The sequence below is a fragment of the Delphinapterus leucas genome, chromosome 20 (genome assembly GCF_059928025.1).
Source record: "Delphinapterus leucas isolate spDelLeu-1000000601 "Yukka" chromosome 20, BTC_Dleu_Yukka2, whole genome shotgun sequence".
NCBI lineage: Eukaryota > Metazoa > Chordata > Mammalia > Artiodactyla > Monodontidae > Delphinapterus > Delphinapterus leucas.
The window spans coordinates 25577401-25594618 of NC_143148.1; the positions used below are offsets into that span (position 1 = coordinate 25577401).

The window sequence follows — 17218 nt, forward strand, 5'->3', positions numbered from 1 at the left end:
ATTTACACGTCTATGCCTTACCATATTTGATTTTGAAATGCCGAGTACACATGAGAACATAACTTCCGACATTGAATATGGTGGTAGAGTTACTATAGTTGAGTATGGTTGGGATTATGTAAGTTAAACTCATGAATGGCATGACCCTTTGGGTCCCTGTACCTCACATGACCTTGCACATTCTGGTCTGACCCAGCTTCAGGGATAGACCTGGCCTGGAGCATCTGACAGCCCGTGCCTCCGGCTGCCTGGATGTAATGGTGGTGGATGTTCCACTTCAGGGACTCTTTTTCCATCTTCTCCTTCTGTGTGAGCTGATTTTCTAGCACTGGATCAGCGAAAAGAAGAAGGAAACAGTATGCCTCCCAATCTCCTGTATCTCCTTCCCGGGTCAAGAGGAGTCCTTGCAAAGCCTTCTGCTCGGGATGCCACCCAGTGCCCCACCCAAGTCTGACTCTAACCAGCAGGGTTTCCAGGTTTGCCCCGGCTCCAAAGTCTGAAAAGGGGGTCCATTGCCAGCCATTCAATAAACCCTGGAGGGCCTGCGGTTCCCAAGGGCTCGGTGGCTTGAGAGAGACAGCAGGAGAGAATGAAGAAAGCAGTGACCTAGGACTAGAAAACCTGGGTTCCAGAATTATCATCATGATACTGTACAACTTCAAGCAAATCACTTAACCTCTCTGTTTCCTCATCTGACAACTGGCGGGCTTATAGATGACTGCTAAGATGCTTTGTAGCAATACACTTCTGAGACAACTCCTCAAAAAACAGTTGTGACACCAGCCCAAGCAGACTCTTGGCCTACAGCAGGGCAGAGAGACCAGGTGCCTGGAGATATCAGTAGATGTTGCCAATGACAACTACAGCAATAACAGGAGACAGCCCTGCGGGGGGGACATCTGTTGTTTCTGCCCGACGCTCTCCATTCTAATAGCAACACCACAGTTCTCCCTGGAGAAGAGGGCTCTCTTCGTGGAATTTTAATTTTGAGGGAAATTATACTAGATGAAAAACGTTTGGAGTAGGTTTTCTTCAAAAGGATTCTGCACGTGTTCCTGCTACTTTAGACCCCAAAGTTGCTGAGGCCTGGCTCTTCAACTTTTCCTTTCATTCCGTGATCTACATACACCCTTTTCTGCCAATAAATTCTTTTTCTGCCCAAATTGGTTTCTGATCTTTGCAGCTGAAGACTCTACTGGTGACAGAAACCTACAATGTGCCAGGCACTGTCCTGAGACTTTCCCTATACCTGACCTCTTCTAACCTCCACTACGACCCTGTAATGTAAGCACTATTACCTCTACTTTTGCCAGTGAGGGTTCAAAGAGTTTAACTTGCTTGGCCAAGGTCACACAGCTTTGTGAGCAGCGGAGCTGGAATTCAAATCCAGAACTTGTCTTATTTTAAAAATGAAAGAGGGCTCCCCTGGTGGCGCAGTGGTTGAGAGTCCGCCTGCTGATGCAGGGGACACGGGTTCGTGCCCCGGTCCAGGAAGATCCCACATGCCGCGGGGCGGCTGGGCCTGTGAGCCATGGCCGCTGAGCCTGCGCGTCCGGATCCTGTGCTCCGCAACGGGAGAGGCCACAACGGTGAGAGGCCCGCGTACCACAAAAAAAAAAAAAAAGAAAGACTTTCTCTTCTGCTACCTTGTCTCAGAAAAGAGCAAGGCCATGAGCTTCTGGATGCCTAGGACTGAGCTCAAATCATTTCTAACTTTCAATACCTTTGCTCTCAAAAAATATGTGTAATGAATTAATGGCCCGGATGCCTTGCAAAGTTTTAAGTTTGAGCCACTCGAGGTCAAAGCTACCCCCATCCTGCCTCTGCCTCTGCACACGCTCAGCTGTTTCCCCACCGACACTCACTTCCTGGATGCTTCAGGCCTCCTGACCAGCACAGTTCACTCCCCACAGCCCTCAGATACTTGGATCTGTAGCCTGTATGTGCGATGTCTGGGACCCCATTCAGTGAGTGACATGGCCTGGTCTCTCATCCAGGAGGAAATGCCAGGGCCTCTGGAAGATGCAGGCAGGCAGAGGTTCTCACTCTGTTCCCCAGCACTTTTACCAGCATTTTCATTGAGACGCTCTTCTGGACAAGTGGTCTGGGCCCGACCTTCCACCTGTAGCTCTTCTGCTGCCTTTGCTATGCCCTGCAACACGCCCTGGGGAGAAAACACAAGCTGTGGATGCAGGGGGTGGTCCTCCCGGTTGGGTCAGGAGTGAGAGCGGGGTGGGATGGAAATCACCTGTATGGCTTCCCTATGCATCTTCTGGGTGAGCTGGGCATATCGCCCCTTCTTCTGTATTAACTCACTGTGAATTCCTTTGTCACAGATTTTCCCACCTTCTAACAAAATGATCTGGTCGCAAAACTCTAAATACTGAAGAGTCAGAAGAAATAAGGTCTTCAGTAAGCATACAAAAAAGCTATTCAACTTCACTATTCAAAAGGAAAATGTAAATTTAAATCATGACAAGGTATTTTATGCCACCAGTTTGGCGAAAACGTAAACACTGGACAACCCCGCTGTTGGTAATGGCTGGGGTACGTGGAATTCTTATAAAGTTTGGGGTGGGGGAGGGGCTGTAGACTGGTACATCTACTTTGAAAAACAATTTGACAATATCTAGCAAAGTTAAAGATTTTTGAAGAATTATGAACCAATAATTCTACTCCTAAAACACTACCCTAAAAAAAGCCCTCTCAAACACGTGCGTAAAAGCACATGTAGAAGCATGTACGTTGAAGCATTTCTTGTAAGCGTGAAAAATGGGAAACAACCTAAATGCCCATCCTGGAGAAATAAATTCTGGAATATTCAGATATTGGAATACAATGCAAGTGAGAATGAAATAAAATTCCATGTATTCACATGGAAGTTCTTAAAAATATAAAGTTGAGTAGAAAAGCAAATTACCGAAGGACACAGAAAGGAAAATGTCAATTATATAAAGTTTTTAAATATGCAAAAGGACACTTGCTCACATCTGGAGATTCATACGTATGTTGTAAACGTGTGAAGACATACATGGGAACAATGAATAGCCAATGAGTGGGGCAGGAAGGAGGGAAGAGAGTGTAATTGAGGGCCATCAGCGTTGGACTGTGTCATCTGGGTGGTAGATACATGGGCTTTCATTAGATTATTTTCTAACCTGTTTTTATGTCTTAAATATTTTATACCAAAAAATAGTAAAGCCAGGGCTTCCCTGGTGGTGCAGTGGTTGAGAGTCTGCCTGCCGATGCAGGGGACACGGGTTCGAGCCCTGGTCTCGGAGGATCCCACATGCTGCGGAGCAACTAGGCCTGTAAGCCACAACTACTGAGCCTGCGCTCTAGAGCCTGTGCTCCGCAACAAGAGAGGCCACGATAGTGAGAGGCCCGCGCACCACGATGAAGAGTGGCCCCCGCTCGCCACAACTGGAGAAAGCCCCCGCACAGAAACGAAGACCCAACACAGCCAAAAATAAATAAATTAATTAATTTTAAAAAATAGTAAAGCCAAAATAGAAGACGAGGGAGAAATAATAATAGGGTCTTAAGGCCAAAACCAGGTATGAACATATCTAGGGAAAAGGACCCGTGAGAGGCAGCACCCAGCACAGCCACTGCGCTTGATGGAAGAATGTGAGACTTGGGGAATTCTTCTCTCAGGGAGTTTTTTCTTTTTTTGTGTAACTTCAAAAGCAGTGGCCACCCACACAATTTTGAAAATGAAGGAGACTTTAAAATTTGGTTTCAATTTCTACCAGCCTATGTTCTCCACGTGGAAAGCAGAGGAAATCAAGTTCTCCCTGACTTCGGGGTCTGTCTGAGATGAGGCGGGAGCTTCTGGGAGGCTGTTATTGATCACACTGAGATGGCAGGGTCTTGAGGAGCTACATTATCTGCCAATCATGGCCAGAGCCCTGGGAGGGTGGTCACCTGCAGCTGGTGGGTCACCAAAATGACGGTCTTCCCCCTGAGCGCCTTCTCAGTGCACTCCTCAAAGATGTGCTTCCCCATGTGGGTGTCCACGGCCGACAGGGGGTGGTCCAGCAGGTAAAGCTCGCAGTCAGAGTAGACAGCTCGGGCCAGGCTGATCCTCTGCTTCTGCCCCCCTGTGAGGTTGAGGCCCCGCTCCCTGATCTGCGGACAGGCAGCCAAAGGCACTGTGTCTAGAGTGTGACCCAGCCAGGTGTGCTCCCACCAGCCAGATGGGCAGGTGGACAGACTGAGCCCCCTCGATGCACACTGCTGGACACCTAATGATTTGGCACTCCTGGCATTTAAAAAATACTTTTCAAAATCTGCTTAGTAGGGGATGAAAAAACTGATTTTCAGTTAACTAAAATTCGTAATTCATAATTAGATACAATTTTTCTAAATCAGTCAGCTTCTCAGAAGGCGTATTAAACTTTTCACAATTTAGTTTGTAAAGTAAATCATTTATTCCCAAGAAACAGCACCTTCTTACATCTTATCCATGTTTTAAATCTCCGTTGACTGCAACCACCAACCGGGAGGACCACTGGCCTGGGTTTGGGGTATTGCCCAAGACTGTTTGCACCATAGCTGCGGTGGTGGGCAGGCTGTGCTGTGGCTGCCCTGGGAAGGGCCACCTTCCATGACACCCATCGTGTCAGAAGTCGAGGGTGCAAACCAGAATCACTGGGCAGAATGCCTGGGGTCCCCTAGCAGACTGGCACCCCAGGCAGCTACCGGCCGGCGCATCCCTCAGCCAGGCTCTGAGGACGAGGCAGCCAAGGTCTAAGTCCTATCCCTGCTCTACCATGAACTCTGGAGACTCTGTAGAGAAGAAGCAGAGTTTAAAGAACAGCAGGGTGACCTGTTGTCACTGCTCCGCCTCCAGTTCACCATGTGACCATAGATAAGCTGCTTGACCTGGGCAAGGCTCAGTTTCCCTGCTCACTCAGCAAAGACTGAATAAATGCCTACTGTGTTCCTCTAATGAGGGCGTAACACCTACACTATGCCAGGCACAATTCAAAGCATGTATGTATCAACTCACTCAAACCTCACATCATCCTGATGAGCTCAGGACTATTACTGATGCATTTTACAGAACAGACCTGGTTCTTCCTACTGAAAAGACGACCCTGAACAAGACAGCTGAGCTCTCTGCCCTCCACACGCCCATCCTTAAAGGAAGGATAATAAAAGAACTGACCTCCTGGGGTTATCTGAGGCTTAACTAAGACAATACTTTAGAGTTGCTAGAATAGTACCTTGAATGCAGTAAGATAATCTATCTATTATTAGATAACAAAATCAAGACAACAATGTTGCTTTTATCTTACGGAGGTCTTATATGGAATAAAGGTGGCTACAGATGTGCAAGATGGAGAGTTATCAGGACAATGCAGCAGTCAGAACTGACACTGCCGTGGTGGGGCCATGCTTGTCATTCCCACCGTCAAAGGAAACGCTGACAGAGAGGAGCAGGGCAGTGGGTGGGGCAAAGGTGGACGTCGGGAAGCTTCTTATCTTCACAGGGTCTCCTCTCTTGCTTCAGAAGGAGAAGTCGGAGGTCAGCTCCCACCCTTGTGGGGCAAGATAGCCTCTTTGTCAGCTCCCAAGGTCAGATGAGCCCCAACTTCCCTCCCTCGGTGTGGGAGGCTCTGAGGCTGCAGAGCCAGCTCGGGCTGCTTTGGGAAGGAAGAGCCGGGGTCCTTCCTCTACCTACCCAGGGAGGCAGGCTGGGGACCCCAGAACACCATGACAGGGGCTCTGTCACAAGAGGGCTGGGGGACGCTCGCCTCCCGCTCACCTCCGTCATGTCTCCGAAGGGCAGAATTTCCAGGTCGTGGTTCAGGGAGCAGCAGTGGAGCACCTGGAGGTACCTGCGAAGGACAGGGAGCTAAAGGGACAAGTGGCCGGGCCACACACCCTCCAGCCTTCCCAAGCTTGGAAGGGAAAGGTTTGCATTCCATGCTGAGAAATTTGGCCTCCATCCTCCATTTAATGGTGAACCACAGGAGGCTTTTTTCATTTCCTTCCTCCCTTCATTTCTTTTATTTTTTAACATCTTTATTGGAGTATAATTGCTTTACAATGGTGTGTTAGTTTCTGCTTTATAACAGAGTGAATCAGTTATACATACACGTATGTCCCCATATCTCTTCCCTCTTGCATCTCCCTCCCACCCTCCCTATCCCACCCCTCTAGGTGGTCACAAAGCACCGAGCTGATCTCCCTGTGCCATGCGGCTGCTTCCCACTAGCTATCTATTTTACGTTTGGTAGTGTATATATGTCCATGCCACTCTCTCACTTTGTCACAGCTTACCCTTCCCCCTCCCCATATCCTCAAGTCCATTCTCTAGTAGGCCTGTGTCTTTATTCCTGTCTTACCCCTAGGTTCTTCATGATCTTTTTTTTTTCGTAGATTCCATATATATGTGTTAGCATACAGTATTTGCCTTTCTCTTTCTGACTTACTTCACTCTGTATGACAGACTCTAGGTCCATCCACCTCACTACAAATAACTCAATTTCGTTTCTTTTTATGGCTGAGTAATATTCCATTGTATATATGTGCCACATCTTCTTTATCCATTCATCCGATGATGGACACTTAGGTTGCTTCCATCTCCTGGCTATTGTAAATAGAGCTGCAGTGAACATTTTGGTACATGACTCTTTTTGAATTATGGTTTTCTCAGGGTATATGCCCAGTAGTGGGATTGCTGGGTCGTATGGTAGCTCTATTTGTAGTTTTTTAAGGCCAAAGAAATCTTGAGAACCTTCATTTCTTTTAATCCAGCCCGAGTGCTTGGCAAATATTTGAACAGAACAAAAGGAATAAAAGGTGAAAAGCGAGTCTCCCTCGCATCTTTGACCCTTAGTTGCTTTCCTCGGAATCAGTCACTAATAGAGTTTCCTATGCACATATTCAGAAATAATCTACTGATATATGTACACGTGCAGCAGATATACGTTTATACTGTTTTAATGACACTACAGTGTTCCATTATATGGGTGCGCCATAAATTGTTTAACCAGTGCCCTAATGCTGGACATTTGGGTTGTTTCTAATCTTTTGCTACCCTGAATAATTCGATGTGAACATTCTTGTACATGGGTCTTGGTGTTCATGGGGGACATAATCTATGCATTAAATATCTAGCTGTGGATTTTCTGAGTCAAAAGTTGGTGCATTTTAATTTTTGACAGATATTTCACAACTGCTCTATGAGTCATATCAGTCTGCAAGCCGAGCAGCGACAAGATGAGAGCTGTATTTTAGGACAACTGACCTGGCGGCGGTGCACAGAGAGGAACAGAGAGGGCGAAAGCTAGAAACAGGGACGCAAAGGCAGGGGCAGTGGACACAGTTTAAGCAGGAGGTCACAGCCCAGAACTGGCAGTGGAGATGGAGAAGAGAAGGGAAATACAAGAGCTTTTCAGGAGGTTGAGTCATCCAGGGTTGCTGACCAATTAGATGTGGAAGGTATCAGACGTGGAGGCGTCAGGCTCCTTGGGATGCACAGTTCAGTGATGCCGTTAAGCCTAACTGGGAATCTGAGAAGAGAAGCAGGCGGGGTGGGGGCTGGGTTAGCAGGGTGCTCACAAGTCGGCATTGGACCTGATGTTGAGGCGCCCACAGAACAACTGGCTGGAGATGACCGATTTATACACCCACATATCTATGCCCCTCAGCACTGTTACAAGGGGCAGATTGCAAAATCAAGCAAACAGTCGAAGGAGGCCAGAGTCCAGCAGAGTTGGAAGCGCAGCTGCAGCAATCAGGGCACTTTTCCTGGATCCTCCACCGACTAGACTTCACTCACGATTTCCAAGTGCATGTCTCAAGCAGGTCCACCCCGGGACCCTGGGAGGGAGAGGCCTCAAAGGGCAAGGAGGGGTGTGGGTGGGAGGTGGGCGGCCCACTGGGCTGTGAATCCAAACTCCTTCCCTCTATGTTGCACAACCTCATCACCCCATGTGTTTTCCCTTTTGACTTAGCGGTTAGGAATTAATTAACGCAGTTTTAAAGTAACATTTTTGGAAGGGGAGGGTTATTTTGAGCCAAAATAGCATAATAGTTAAGCCTGAAGTTTCTGAAAGCAACCGGGTTCAAATTCTGGCTCTGTCATATCCTAGCAGCTGAATGATTTTGGACAAATTATTTCACCTCTTGGGGTCTCACCTGACTTGCCTAGAAAATGGATATGGTAAGAATATTTCTTTCCCGACGAGAAGGAAACACAGGGATGCATATAAGTGAGCACACAGCAAGAGTTAGCAGTTGCCAAGTCACTCTTAGCAGCGAGGGGTCCCTCCGCAAACCAGCCACACACCCCGACGTCCTGCCCTATCCCTCGAGAAGCTTACTGGGCCTTGTCGTACTGGCTTCCTATGAGAATGCTTTCCCGAATGCTCCCCCGATGATCCAGGCCTGCGGGGGGACATAGGCCAGGCTTCCGTGCACCCTCACCGAGCCCTCCAGCAAGTGCGTCTGCGGCGGAGTGAGTCCAGCCTCAGGACCGGGTCAACCAGGGCACAGACCCCGCCTGGCTCAGCAGCCACAGTGCCCAGGGCCCCACTGTGCTCCGGGAGCCTGGGGGCTCTCCCATGTAAACGGGATCTTAACACGGTCCTGCCAGGCCCACTGGTGAGGCTGAGGGAAGGCCTGAGGACATGGGGCAGTATTTGGAGTGAAGCCAGACCTATTCCTGCTGTGGCTGAATCCAAGGTTTGCATTGAAGTCACCCCATACTTTTTTTCTCTTATTTCCCCAGCCCCAGTCCCTAGCAAGGAGTGCCTCCCTGATGTTCACCGTGAGATGGAAAGTTCCAGGCCATCTCTGTCTATCCCTGGATATCACAGAATTATTACTAGTTTGTTAGGTGTGATAATGTCATCATGGTTAGATGGGAAAATGCTCTTATTTTTTGTACATCATGATGAAGTATTTAGTGGGAAAAGTGTCATAATCTCTGTAATTTAAAATACTTCTACAAAGTATGTTTCTACATAGATGTGGCAGATATGCAAGCACTGTATCAACTCTTGAATCTCGGTGGTGGGTGTACGGGTCTTTACTGCAGTGTTCTTCCTGCTTTTCTGTATAATAAATTTAAAAGCACACATTAAAATAAATCAAGGCCATAACCCTCATGCCCAGGACCCCAGCAGAGGACCTCATCATCATGTACTTCTTTATTATCCTGTGCTCCCTACTTCTGATTTGAAGACAGGCTTTAATTTAATAAGAACAAAACTTTAAAATGACATCTCTTTGTTTTCCTTTATTGGAAGGAAAGCAATTCGTTCATTTGAAGAGGAAACTGATATGCCCCTGGCCATGTAGAAAGGTGGCCCTGAATGGAAGCTGCCAGGAAACATAGCTATGATGAGAAGCAGAACTCTGACATCAGCTAGACTGGGTGTCAGCCCTGGCTCCCCCTCTCACCTGCTGGTGTTCTTGGGCAAGTCACCTCTCTCAACCTCATTTACACATATATAAACTGACCTTAATGTCCATGCCTTCCTCATGGGGTTGCTTTCAGGTCAAAGGAAAACAATGGGAACCTCTGAGCACAGGGCCTGGCATGCAAGTACTATTCAAACTATTTTTACAGTTAAAAAAAAAGTGGGGCTTCCCTGGTGGCGCAGTCGTTGAGAGTCCACCTGCCGATGCAGGGTACACGGGTTCGTGCCCCGGTCCGGGAAGATCCCACATGCCGCGGAGCAGCTGGGCCCGTGAGCCGTGGCCGCTGAGCCTGCGCGTCCGGAGCCTGTGCTCCGCGACAGGAGAGGCCACAACAGTGAGAGGCCCGCGTACTGCAAAAAAAAAAAAAAAAAAGTGGAGTCTTTCTTCTCCCCAGCTGCAAAGAAGTTGGGGAAAGGCCATCACATGTGGAGCCAAACAAATGACCCATCAGACTAATGTATTAGGAGAGAACTGCTATTGACAACATGGCCACTTTCCTAGGAGGTGACGAGTTTGGCTATGGACATCCAGAAGGAGGAGGTGAGGGAGAAGCACAGTAAAGGAAGGACACCAGCTAGTTTTCCCAACCACTGGGCAGGAGGGACGATGGGCAAAGTAGGGAGGGGGAGGGAGAGAAGCCCCAGGACGGGGTGAGACTGAGGCTGAATATGGAAGTGCTGGTGAGACCCTGGTGGGGAGGGAGCCATACACATATACCAGGGGTCGTGGCCATTTTATGGTGCTGTTCACTAGGAGGTGTGCAACGTGACCTCAAGTGTTTTGGGGAAATGGGTTGGTTTCTTTGGAAACTGGGGTGGGCTGAGCCACATGCCTGCACAGCTGCAGACGAAGCAGCCCTCCAGAATGTCCAGAGGCAATGCAGTTAGACGGTTCAGATCTCAATGGCAGGGCACCCGGCAGGCATGTGAATTCTGCTGCTGGAGTGGGACTGAGCCGGGCCTCCTCTCCTCATCCCCTCCTCCCTCCTTCCCCTTCTCCCTCCCTCCACAGTTCACTCCCTATGCTGTCTCCCAAAGGACACGTGTCCCACTCCGAATCTGGCTTCGTGAGATGACTTTTGTTATCATATTAAATGTTGAGATGCCCTGTATCATCACCTTGGTAGCTGGTTGATTACAACACAGGGTGGGGAAAGCATGGAGAACAGATGAGGGTGGATCTCTAGGTGTCCTAAGAGGCAGTACCCCCAGTTGGAGGGTGAAAGGGAAGCACCGTTCATAACTCACCTCCCCCTCGGTGCATGCTCAACTGTTTTCAATTTATAAAAACTCTATTGGCTTAGACCCCCTTCGTGGAAGAAAGTGGTGGTGCGACTTACTGGGGGAACTGGAGCCTGGGAGGGGAGCCCCTGGTCCTCCTGGGGGTGGACATGCATGGACCACAAGACACTTACCTCCCCCAGGATGGCTGACAACAGGCTGCTCTTGCCACTCCCTGTGTTGCCACAGACACCTAGCATGGTCCCTTGCAAAGCCAAGGAGGACAGACCGGCATTGGGACAGGTGACTCACCCAGGGCGGGTCTATTGTCTGAACACAAAATGACAGACAGAAAACAAAATACCCACATGCACCCCCAAGGCCCCTCTGACAAACAAGGCTCAAGAGGAACTCAGAGGCTGGTCTGTGCAGGTGGGATGGGGCAACCTCAGAGGAAGGAAATTGCATGGGAGTGGCGGAGAGGAATCATGGATAGATGGTCCTGTCAGGCAAGAAACCCAAATTCCAGATCTGCATCTGTTCTATTCTATGTTCCTGGGCAAGTCACTTAGACTTTCTGTGCCTCAGTTTCTTCATCTGTAAAATAGGGATAACGAAGCCAACCTCACCAAATTGAACATTCATTCATCCATCAAATAGTCATGTGCATTTCTTCGTGTACCAAGTAATGAAGAAAAGAACTCTCATTAAGTTTACAACTAGTGGGGAGAGACAACCCATGAAATAAATAAGAAAACAAATAAATAATTTCAGATGGTGGTAAGTGATATAAATAAAATGAAATTGGCTACCATGACAGACAGTTGGAGGTTAAAGCAATGTTAGATGAGCTGGCCAGAGAAGGCTTCTTAAAAGCACGTGTCATTGCAGCCGAGACCTGAATGACAAGAAGGAGAGAGATATAGGAAGATCTGGAGGTTTCACACCATGGGAACAGCAGGAACAAAGGTCCTGAGACAGGAACAAGGTGGGCTGCCAAAGAGTGGTGAGAGGGCTGGTGTGGAGGGAGCGAATGGGAGACGAGCTTGGAGATGTGGGCAGGTGCTCAGGGAGACCTGGACTCTATCCTAAGTGCAGTGGAAAGTCACTGAAGGGCTTAAGCAGGAGAGTGACTTGAATTGGTTTAAGCAAGACATGTGGTGAGCTCCAAGGACAAAGAACAGATAAACTCAAAGGGCGAATATTGCCAGAGCAAAGAGTAATGGGACTCCTATCACTCTGTCACGATGGGACCATTGCAATGTCCCAGAGCCCTCCCAAGCAGCATGCCCTGTCCCTTTCCCATCTCATATAAGGAAAGACATTTGCCCCATTTTTCTCCCGCTCAGCACACTGAAAGTATACATACTCTGCCCAGTCAGCGGATGACTTGCAAGTTCCCTGGCTATAGAAAGAGAAAAGCAACCCTTGCTCATTGTCGACTTTCCCTGGCTACCGGGAAGTCAGCCAGCTGTTCTTGCAGCAACCCTTCTCTTTAACAAACTCTATCTTCCTTACATTCTGCCTTGTGCCTGGAAATTATTGTCCAACCTGCGCTCGGACCACCACAGGAGAGTGACTTGAATTGGTTTGTTTTAGAAAGCTCCCTCTGTCCACTGTGTGTAATGGACTGTAAGAGGGCAAAAGTGGAAGCAGAGAGTCTGGGAAGGGGGCTCTTAGAGGAGCTGGGCATGGCATGCTGGTGGCTGGGGCTAGGGCAGTGGAGGGGGCTGTGGTGAGGGGAGGCTGGTCTGGGAGAGATACTGAAGCAGAGCTGCCAGGCCTTGCTGACGGACTGGATTGGTGGGAGGAAGAGACAGGAATCAAGTTTGACTTCCAGGACCTCGACCACTGGAAAGATGGTGATGCCATCTCCTGAGATGGGGAAGACATGGGGAATAGGTCGGAGAGGGTGAAAACCAAGAGTTCTTTTTCGGTCTTGTTTTGTTTGAAATGTTTGGTAGGCATTGAAGAGGAGATGGTAAATAGACAGTTGAGTCTGGAGCTCAGAGGAGACTTCAAGGCTAGAGATAATACCATAGAGATGGAACTTAGAGCCGTGGGACTGCAGGTGATCACCAAGGGGGAAAGTATACATATCTAATTGACATTAGATATTAATATTAATTGATATTACTATTTATTACTCTTAGATGTCTATATTGATTACTATTAGATATTTATACCTGTTTTAGATATATCTATCTTAGATCAATGTCTACATTCTATATCTATATTATTATTAGACATTAATATCTATAATATTTTACCAGATATTAATAGATAATAGAGAAGATAAGAGATTTGGACAGAGCAGGGAAGCCAGTCCTTGCAAATACTAGTCAGAGAAGAAGCCAAATGATGTCAGTTCACAGAATAACCAAATTGAAACACGTAGCACAGTGCTTGGCACACACTAGGAACTTAATAAATGTTAGTTTAGTTTCGTTCCCCTTATCCTTGGTCCCTCCAAAGACCAGCGCACACACAGCTTGCTGTTCTGTTTTTTGTTTCTTTGTTTGTTTTTGTTTTGTTTTTTTAGATGACTTTGAAACATCCACTTACATCCATTTTAATGAAGAATTAAAGGGTACGCTGTGTTAAAGACATATTTAAAAGACTAGCAGTGGAATAAGACAGGTGAATCAAATTTTGTTGTAGCCTAAATAATTACAAGAGACTTTGAAAACGTAGTGTAATTCATGTTTTCTTTCCAGTTTAAAAACTTCTATCCATTGCCTCTATTTTTGGTGTCACTGCCACCAATAAACACAGTATACAACTTAGAAACCTAATTACTATCTTCAACTAGGAAAATGTAAATTAACATTATTTCTTTAAAAGTAAGATATAAAGAATGTGGTCCAACTTAATTTTGTCTCATGGTCCCAGAGTATTCTGAAATATCATGCCAAAATGTAAAAGTTTAAAAGGGACCATCATCATTTGTCATGTTATTACAAAACAAGTTTAGATGATCAACTGATTTACACTTAAGTTTGAAAGACTTCCTATTTGCCCTCCATGGAAATTTTCTTTCTCTCTCTCTCTCTCTCTTTTTTTCTCTCCATGGAAATTTTCTATTTTAAAGGGAGATCTTGGAGAGGGCAGTCTTTAGCCAAGGAAATGGTAGGGTGCCAGGTCAATCTCGCAGCCTCAGGCCCCAAAAGTCTGGCAGCCAGCCCGCCTGCATGGCCCAGATGAGGCTACCTTTGACACCACCAGGTTTATCTTGTGCAACTCTGGGGCCTGGGTGTCCCCTTTGTCCTCTGGCCTGAGGGCACCCAGAGGTGGCTGAGCCCTGGTCATCCCCTCAGGAGTGTGTCCATTCTTCTCCAGCTCCAAGGCTCCATTGACGATCCCAGGGCAGGTCTTTCTCCACGACAAGGTGGCCTACCCTCAAACCACTGTTTTTCTGGGGTCTTTCGATGCCTTGACATATATGACAGGGCTCTCCTGGAGGAAAAATTTCTGTACAGAAGAAAGGAAAGGAAGGGAGGAGGAATTCAGTTCTTTAGTCCAGTAGGAATACATACCCATTTTACTGGCCTGCCCATTGGTTTATGAACTTCTAATAAATCATAAAAGTCTGAAGAACCAACATCAATTAGAAGAGGCTAGATTTGCTGGTGAAAATTCTACATCAAGGTTTTTCAGATCTCAGACTACCAGGCACTCTTTCATGTTTGTAATCTTCCTGCACTATGAGTTATTTTCCATGTTATTTTACATCAACTAATGGCATAAATTACATTAGTCTCATCTTAAGTGATAACAGCTGTTGAATCGCAATATTGATGGGCAGTTTTTCTCATTAAATTTCTTTTATAAGTATTAAAAGTAAAAAGGTCTGCCCATGCACCATTCTGTGAGAGATGCTATTTGGGGTCCTATATTTCAAAACGTGGCCATTGGCAGATCACTTCTCTCTGCATCTCATCTTCCTGTCTGTAAAACACAAAAGTTGAACTGCATGAATTCTAGCACCAAAAAAAGGTGGGTGGGAAGTATGATCTCACTGATCAAATTATATTCACATGTCTTCACCTGGAGATATGCTCAGAAAGAGATCTAGAAAGACACTTACAGACATTTTGGACAATTGGTTTTATCTGTAGGTAGTAAATGCTGAACAATTTTTATTCTCTGTATCTTTTTGCCTTGTCTGAATTTTTACAATGAGTATATATATAGCATCTTACAAAAGCACAACAAAAAGGCATTTTCAAAAGAAAAAAGATACTCGGGCTTCCCTGGTGGTGCAGTGGTTGAGAGTCCTCCTGCCGATGCAGGGGACACGGGTTTGTGCCCCAGTCCGGAAAGATCCCACATGCCGCGGAGCAGCTGGGCCCATGAGCCATGGCCGCTGAGCCTGTGCGTCCGGAGCCTGTGCTCCACAGCGGGAGAGGCCACAACAGTGAGAGGCCCGTGTAACGCAAAGAAAAAGAAAAAAGATACTCAGCCATAAAAAAAGAATGAAATAATGCCATTTGCGGCAACATGGATGGACCTAGAGATTATCATACTAAGTGAAGTAAGTCAGACAGAGAAAGACAAATATCATATGATATCACTCATATGTGGAATCTAATTTAAAAAATGATGTAAATGAATTTATCTACGAAACAGAAACAGACTCACAGACGTTGAAAACAAACTTATGGGGGGAAAGGTGGGCGGGGGAGGATAAATTAGGAGTTTGGGATTGGCAAATACATACTACTATATATAAAATAGATAATCATTAAGGACCTACTGTATAGCACAGAGAATTCTAATCAATATTCTGTAATAACCTATATAGGAAAATAATTTGAAAAAGAATGGAGATATATATATATATATATATATATATATATATATGAATCACTTTGCTGTACACCTGAAACTAACACAACATTGTAAATCAACTATACTCTAACATAAAATACAATTTAAAAAAAGAAAAAAAAGAGGTGGTCTGTTTATTTGTTTAACTGGACCTCAGGTATATTGAACTGAATTAACAATAACATTTGAGTCAAGGCATATAGTTATCAGTGGGAATTGCATGTCCCAGTTTATTTCATTTAGCTAGTTGGGCATTTACTTCTCTAGCTATTTTTACTAACATAATGAATATCTGTGAGCCCACCACTGAACCCAAGAGCCATGATTCTTACCGATCGATGGGGTCCTTCCCCATCTTATCTGCCCACTTGGTGTGGACAAAGTCCTCCTCGCTTCCCAAGCCTTCCCCTTGTGTAACCACTGTCCCAGAATTTGTGGTTTTCATTCCCTTGTTTTAAAAAAACACAAAGATCATGCTGACTTAATGTGTCAGTGTGACAAGCAAACGTCTGGACCTGAATCAACACTGATAATCTGGGTTATGCGGAACAAAAACAGGGTGTCCTTGACCCCCAAATAGTCTAAGCAATTTCTCAATCTATAACTTTATTGATGCCATTCAGTGATTTTTCACTTATTTTTTTTAAATAACCAGTGCAAAGGAAAAGGTGATCTGGAATGCCGGCCCAGGGGCCTTGTCTGGAGCCCCAGGGTGCAGCCTCAGCAGCGTCCAGCAGCCAGCTCACCTCCTACCTGCGGCCACCTGCAAGGAGGCGGCCGCCCTGAGGGCTCACAGCTTCCTTCTCCCTGCACCCTGCCCTCCAAGCTGGCTCCTCGGTATAGCCCAGGGGGGCACACAGGAGAAAAAAGGCATCGGGGGCTTCCCTGGAGGCGCAGTAGTTAAGAATCCGCCTGCCAATGCAGGGGACACGAGTTCGAGCCCTGGTCCATGAAGGTCCGACATGCCGTGGAGCAACTAAGCCTGTGCGCCACAACTACTAAGCCTGCACTCTAGAGCCCACGAGCCACAACTACTGAGCCCAGGTGCCACAACTACCAAAGCCTGCATGCATATAGCCCGTGCTCCGCAACAAGGGAAGCCACCACAATGAGAGGCCCACGCACAACAATGAAGAGTAGTCCCCACTCGCCACAACTAGAGAAAGCCTGCGCACAGCACGAAGACCCAACGCAGCCAAAAATAAATAAATAAATAAATTTATAAAAAAAAGAAAAAAGGCATCTGGCCTTAGAGATCACTCCTCCCCCTTCCAGCCTGGGGGTCTCAGAGACAAATGCCTATGGGTCAGACAGAAAACTTAGGTGACTAAAACAGGAAGGGTTAAAGATGTCCTGAAGTGAGGGGACTTGTAGGGTCGGTACCCGTCCAGAGTGACAGTCCTACACAGCCCCGGCCCCCTGAGGCTTTGAGGAAGTGCGGCTCAGGGTCCAAGATCATTGCCCTGACCCCTCCCCTTCCTCTGCACCATAAGTACACCTATCCCAGCCTTTCCCACGCTCCAGCTGTCTCCCTGGTCATTCCTGCAGCCAACATGCCTACCTGCCCTTCTGAGCCCAGGCTGTAGCTTCCTCATCTCTGCCCACCCCTGCAGGTGGACACGGGCACAGAAGGAGAGGGTGGGAGAACTAGGGCACCAGTAGGGAGGCGGAGGCAGCAGGGGCCCGAGTGGCCGTGGCGGAGAGGTTAGGGGAGCTCCTGAGGCTAT

At 47.0% G+C, this 17218-nt stretch overlaps 1 protein-coding gene across 1 annotated transcript in view; it reads right to left on the reverse strand.

Moving 5' to 3' along the window:
• Positions 1-17218, reverse strand: part of LOC149744629 (ATP-binding cassette sub-family C member 11-like) — a 63536-nt gene that overhangs the window by 22385 nt on the left and 23933 nt on the right. The window contains exons 9-14 of the mRNA XM_089902472.1: positions 15824-15939; positions 5774-5846; positions 3928-4131; positions 2249-2383; positions 2047-2164; positions 173-328 (exon numbers count right to left, since the gene is read on the reverse strand). Coding sequence (XP_089758598.1) covers positions 173-328; positions 2047-2164; positions 2249-2383; positions 3928-4131; positions 5774-5846; positions 15824-15939 — 802 coding nt within the window. The remainder of the gene's footprint in view (positions 1-172; positions 329-2046; positions 2165-2248; positions 2384-3927; positions 4132-5773; positions 5847-15823; positions 15940-17218) is intronic.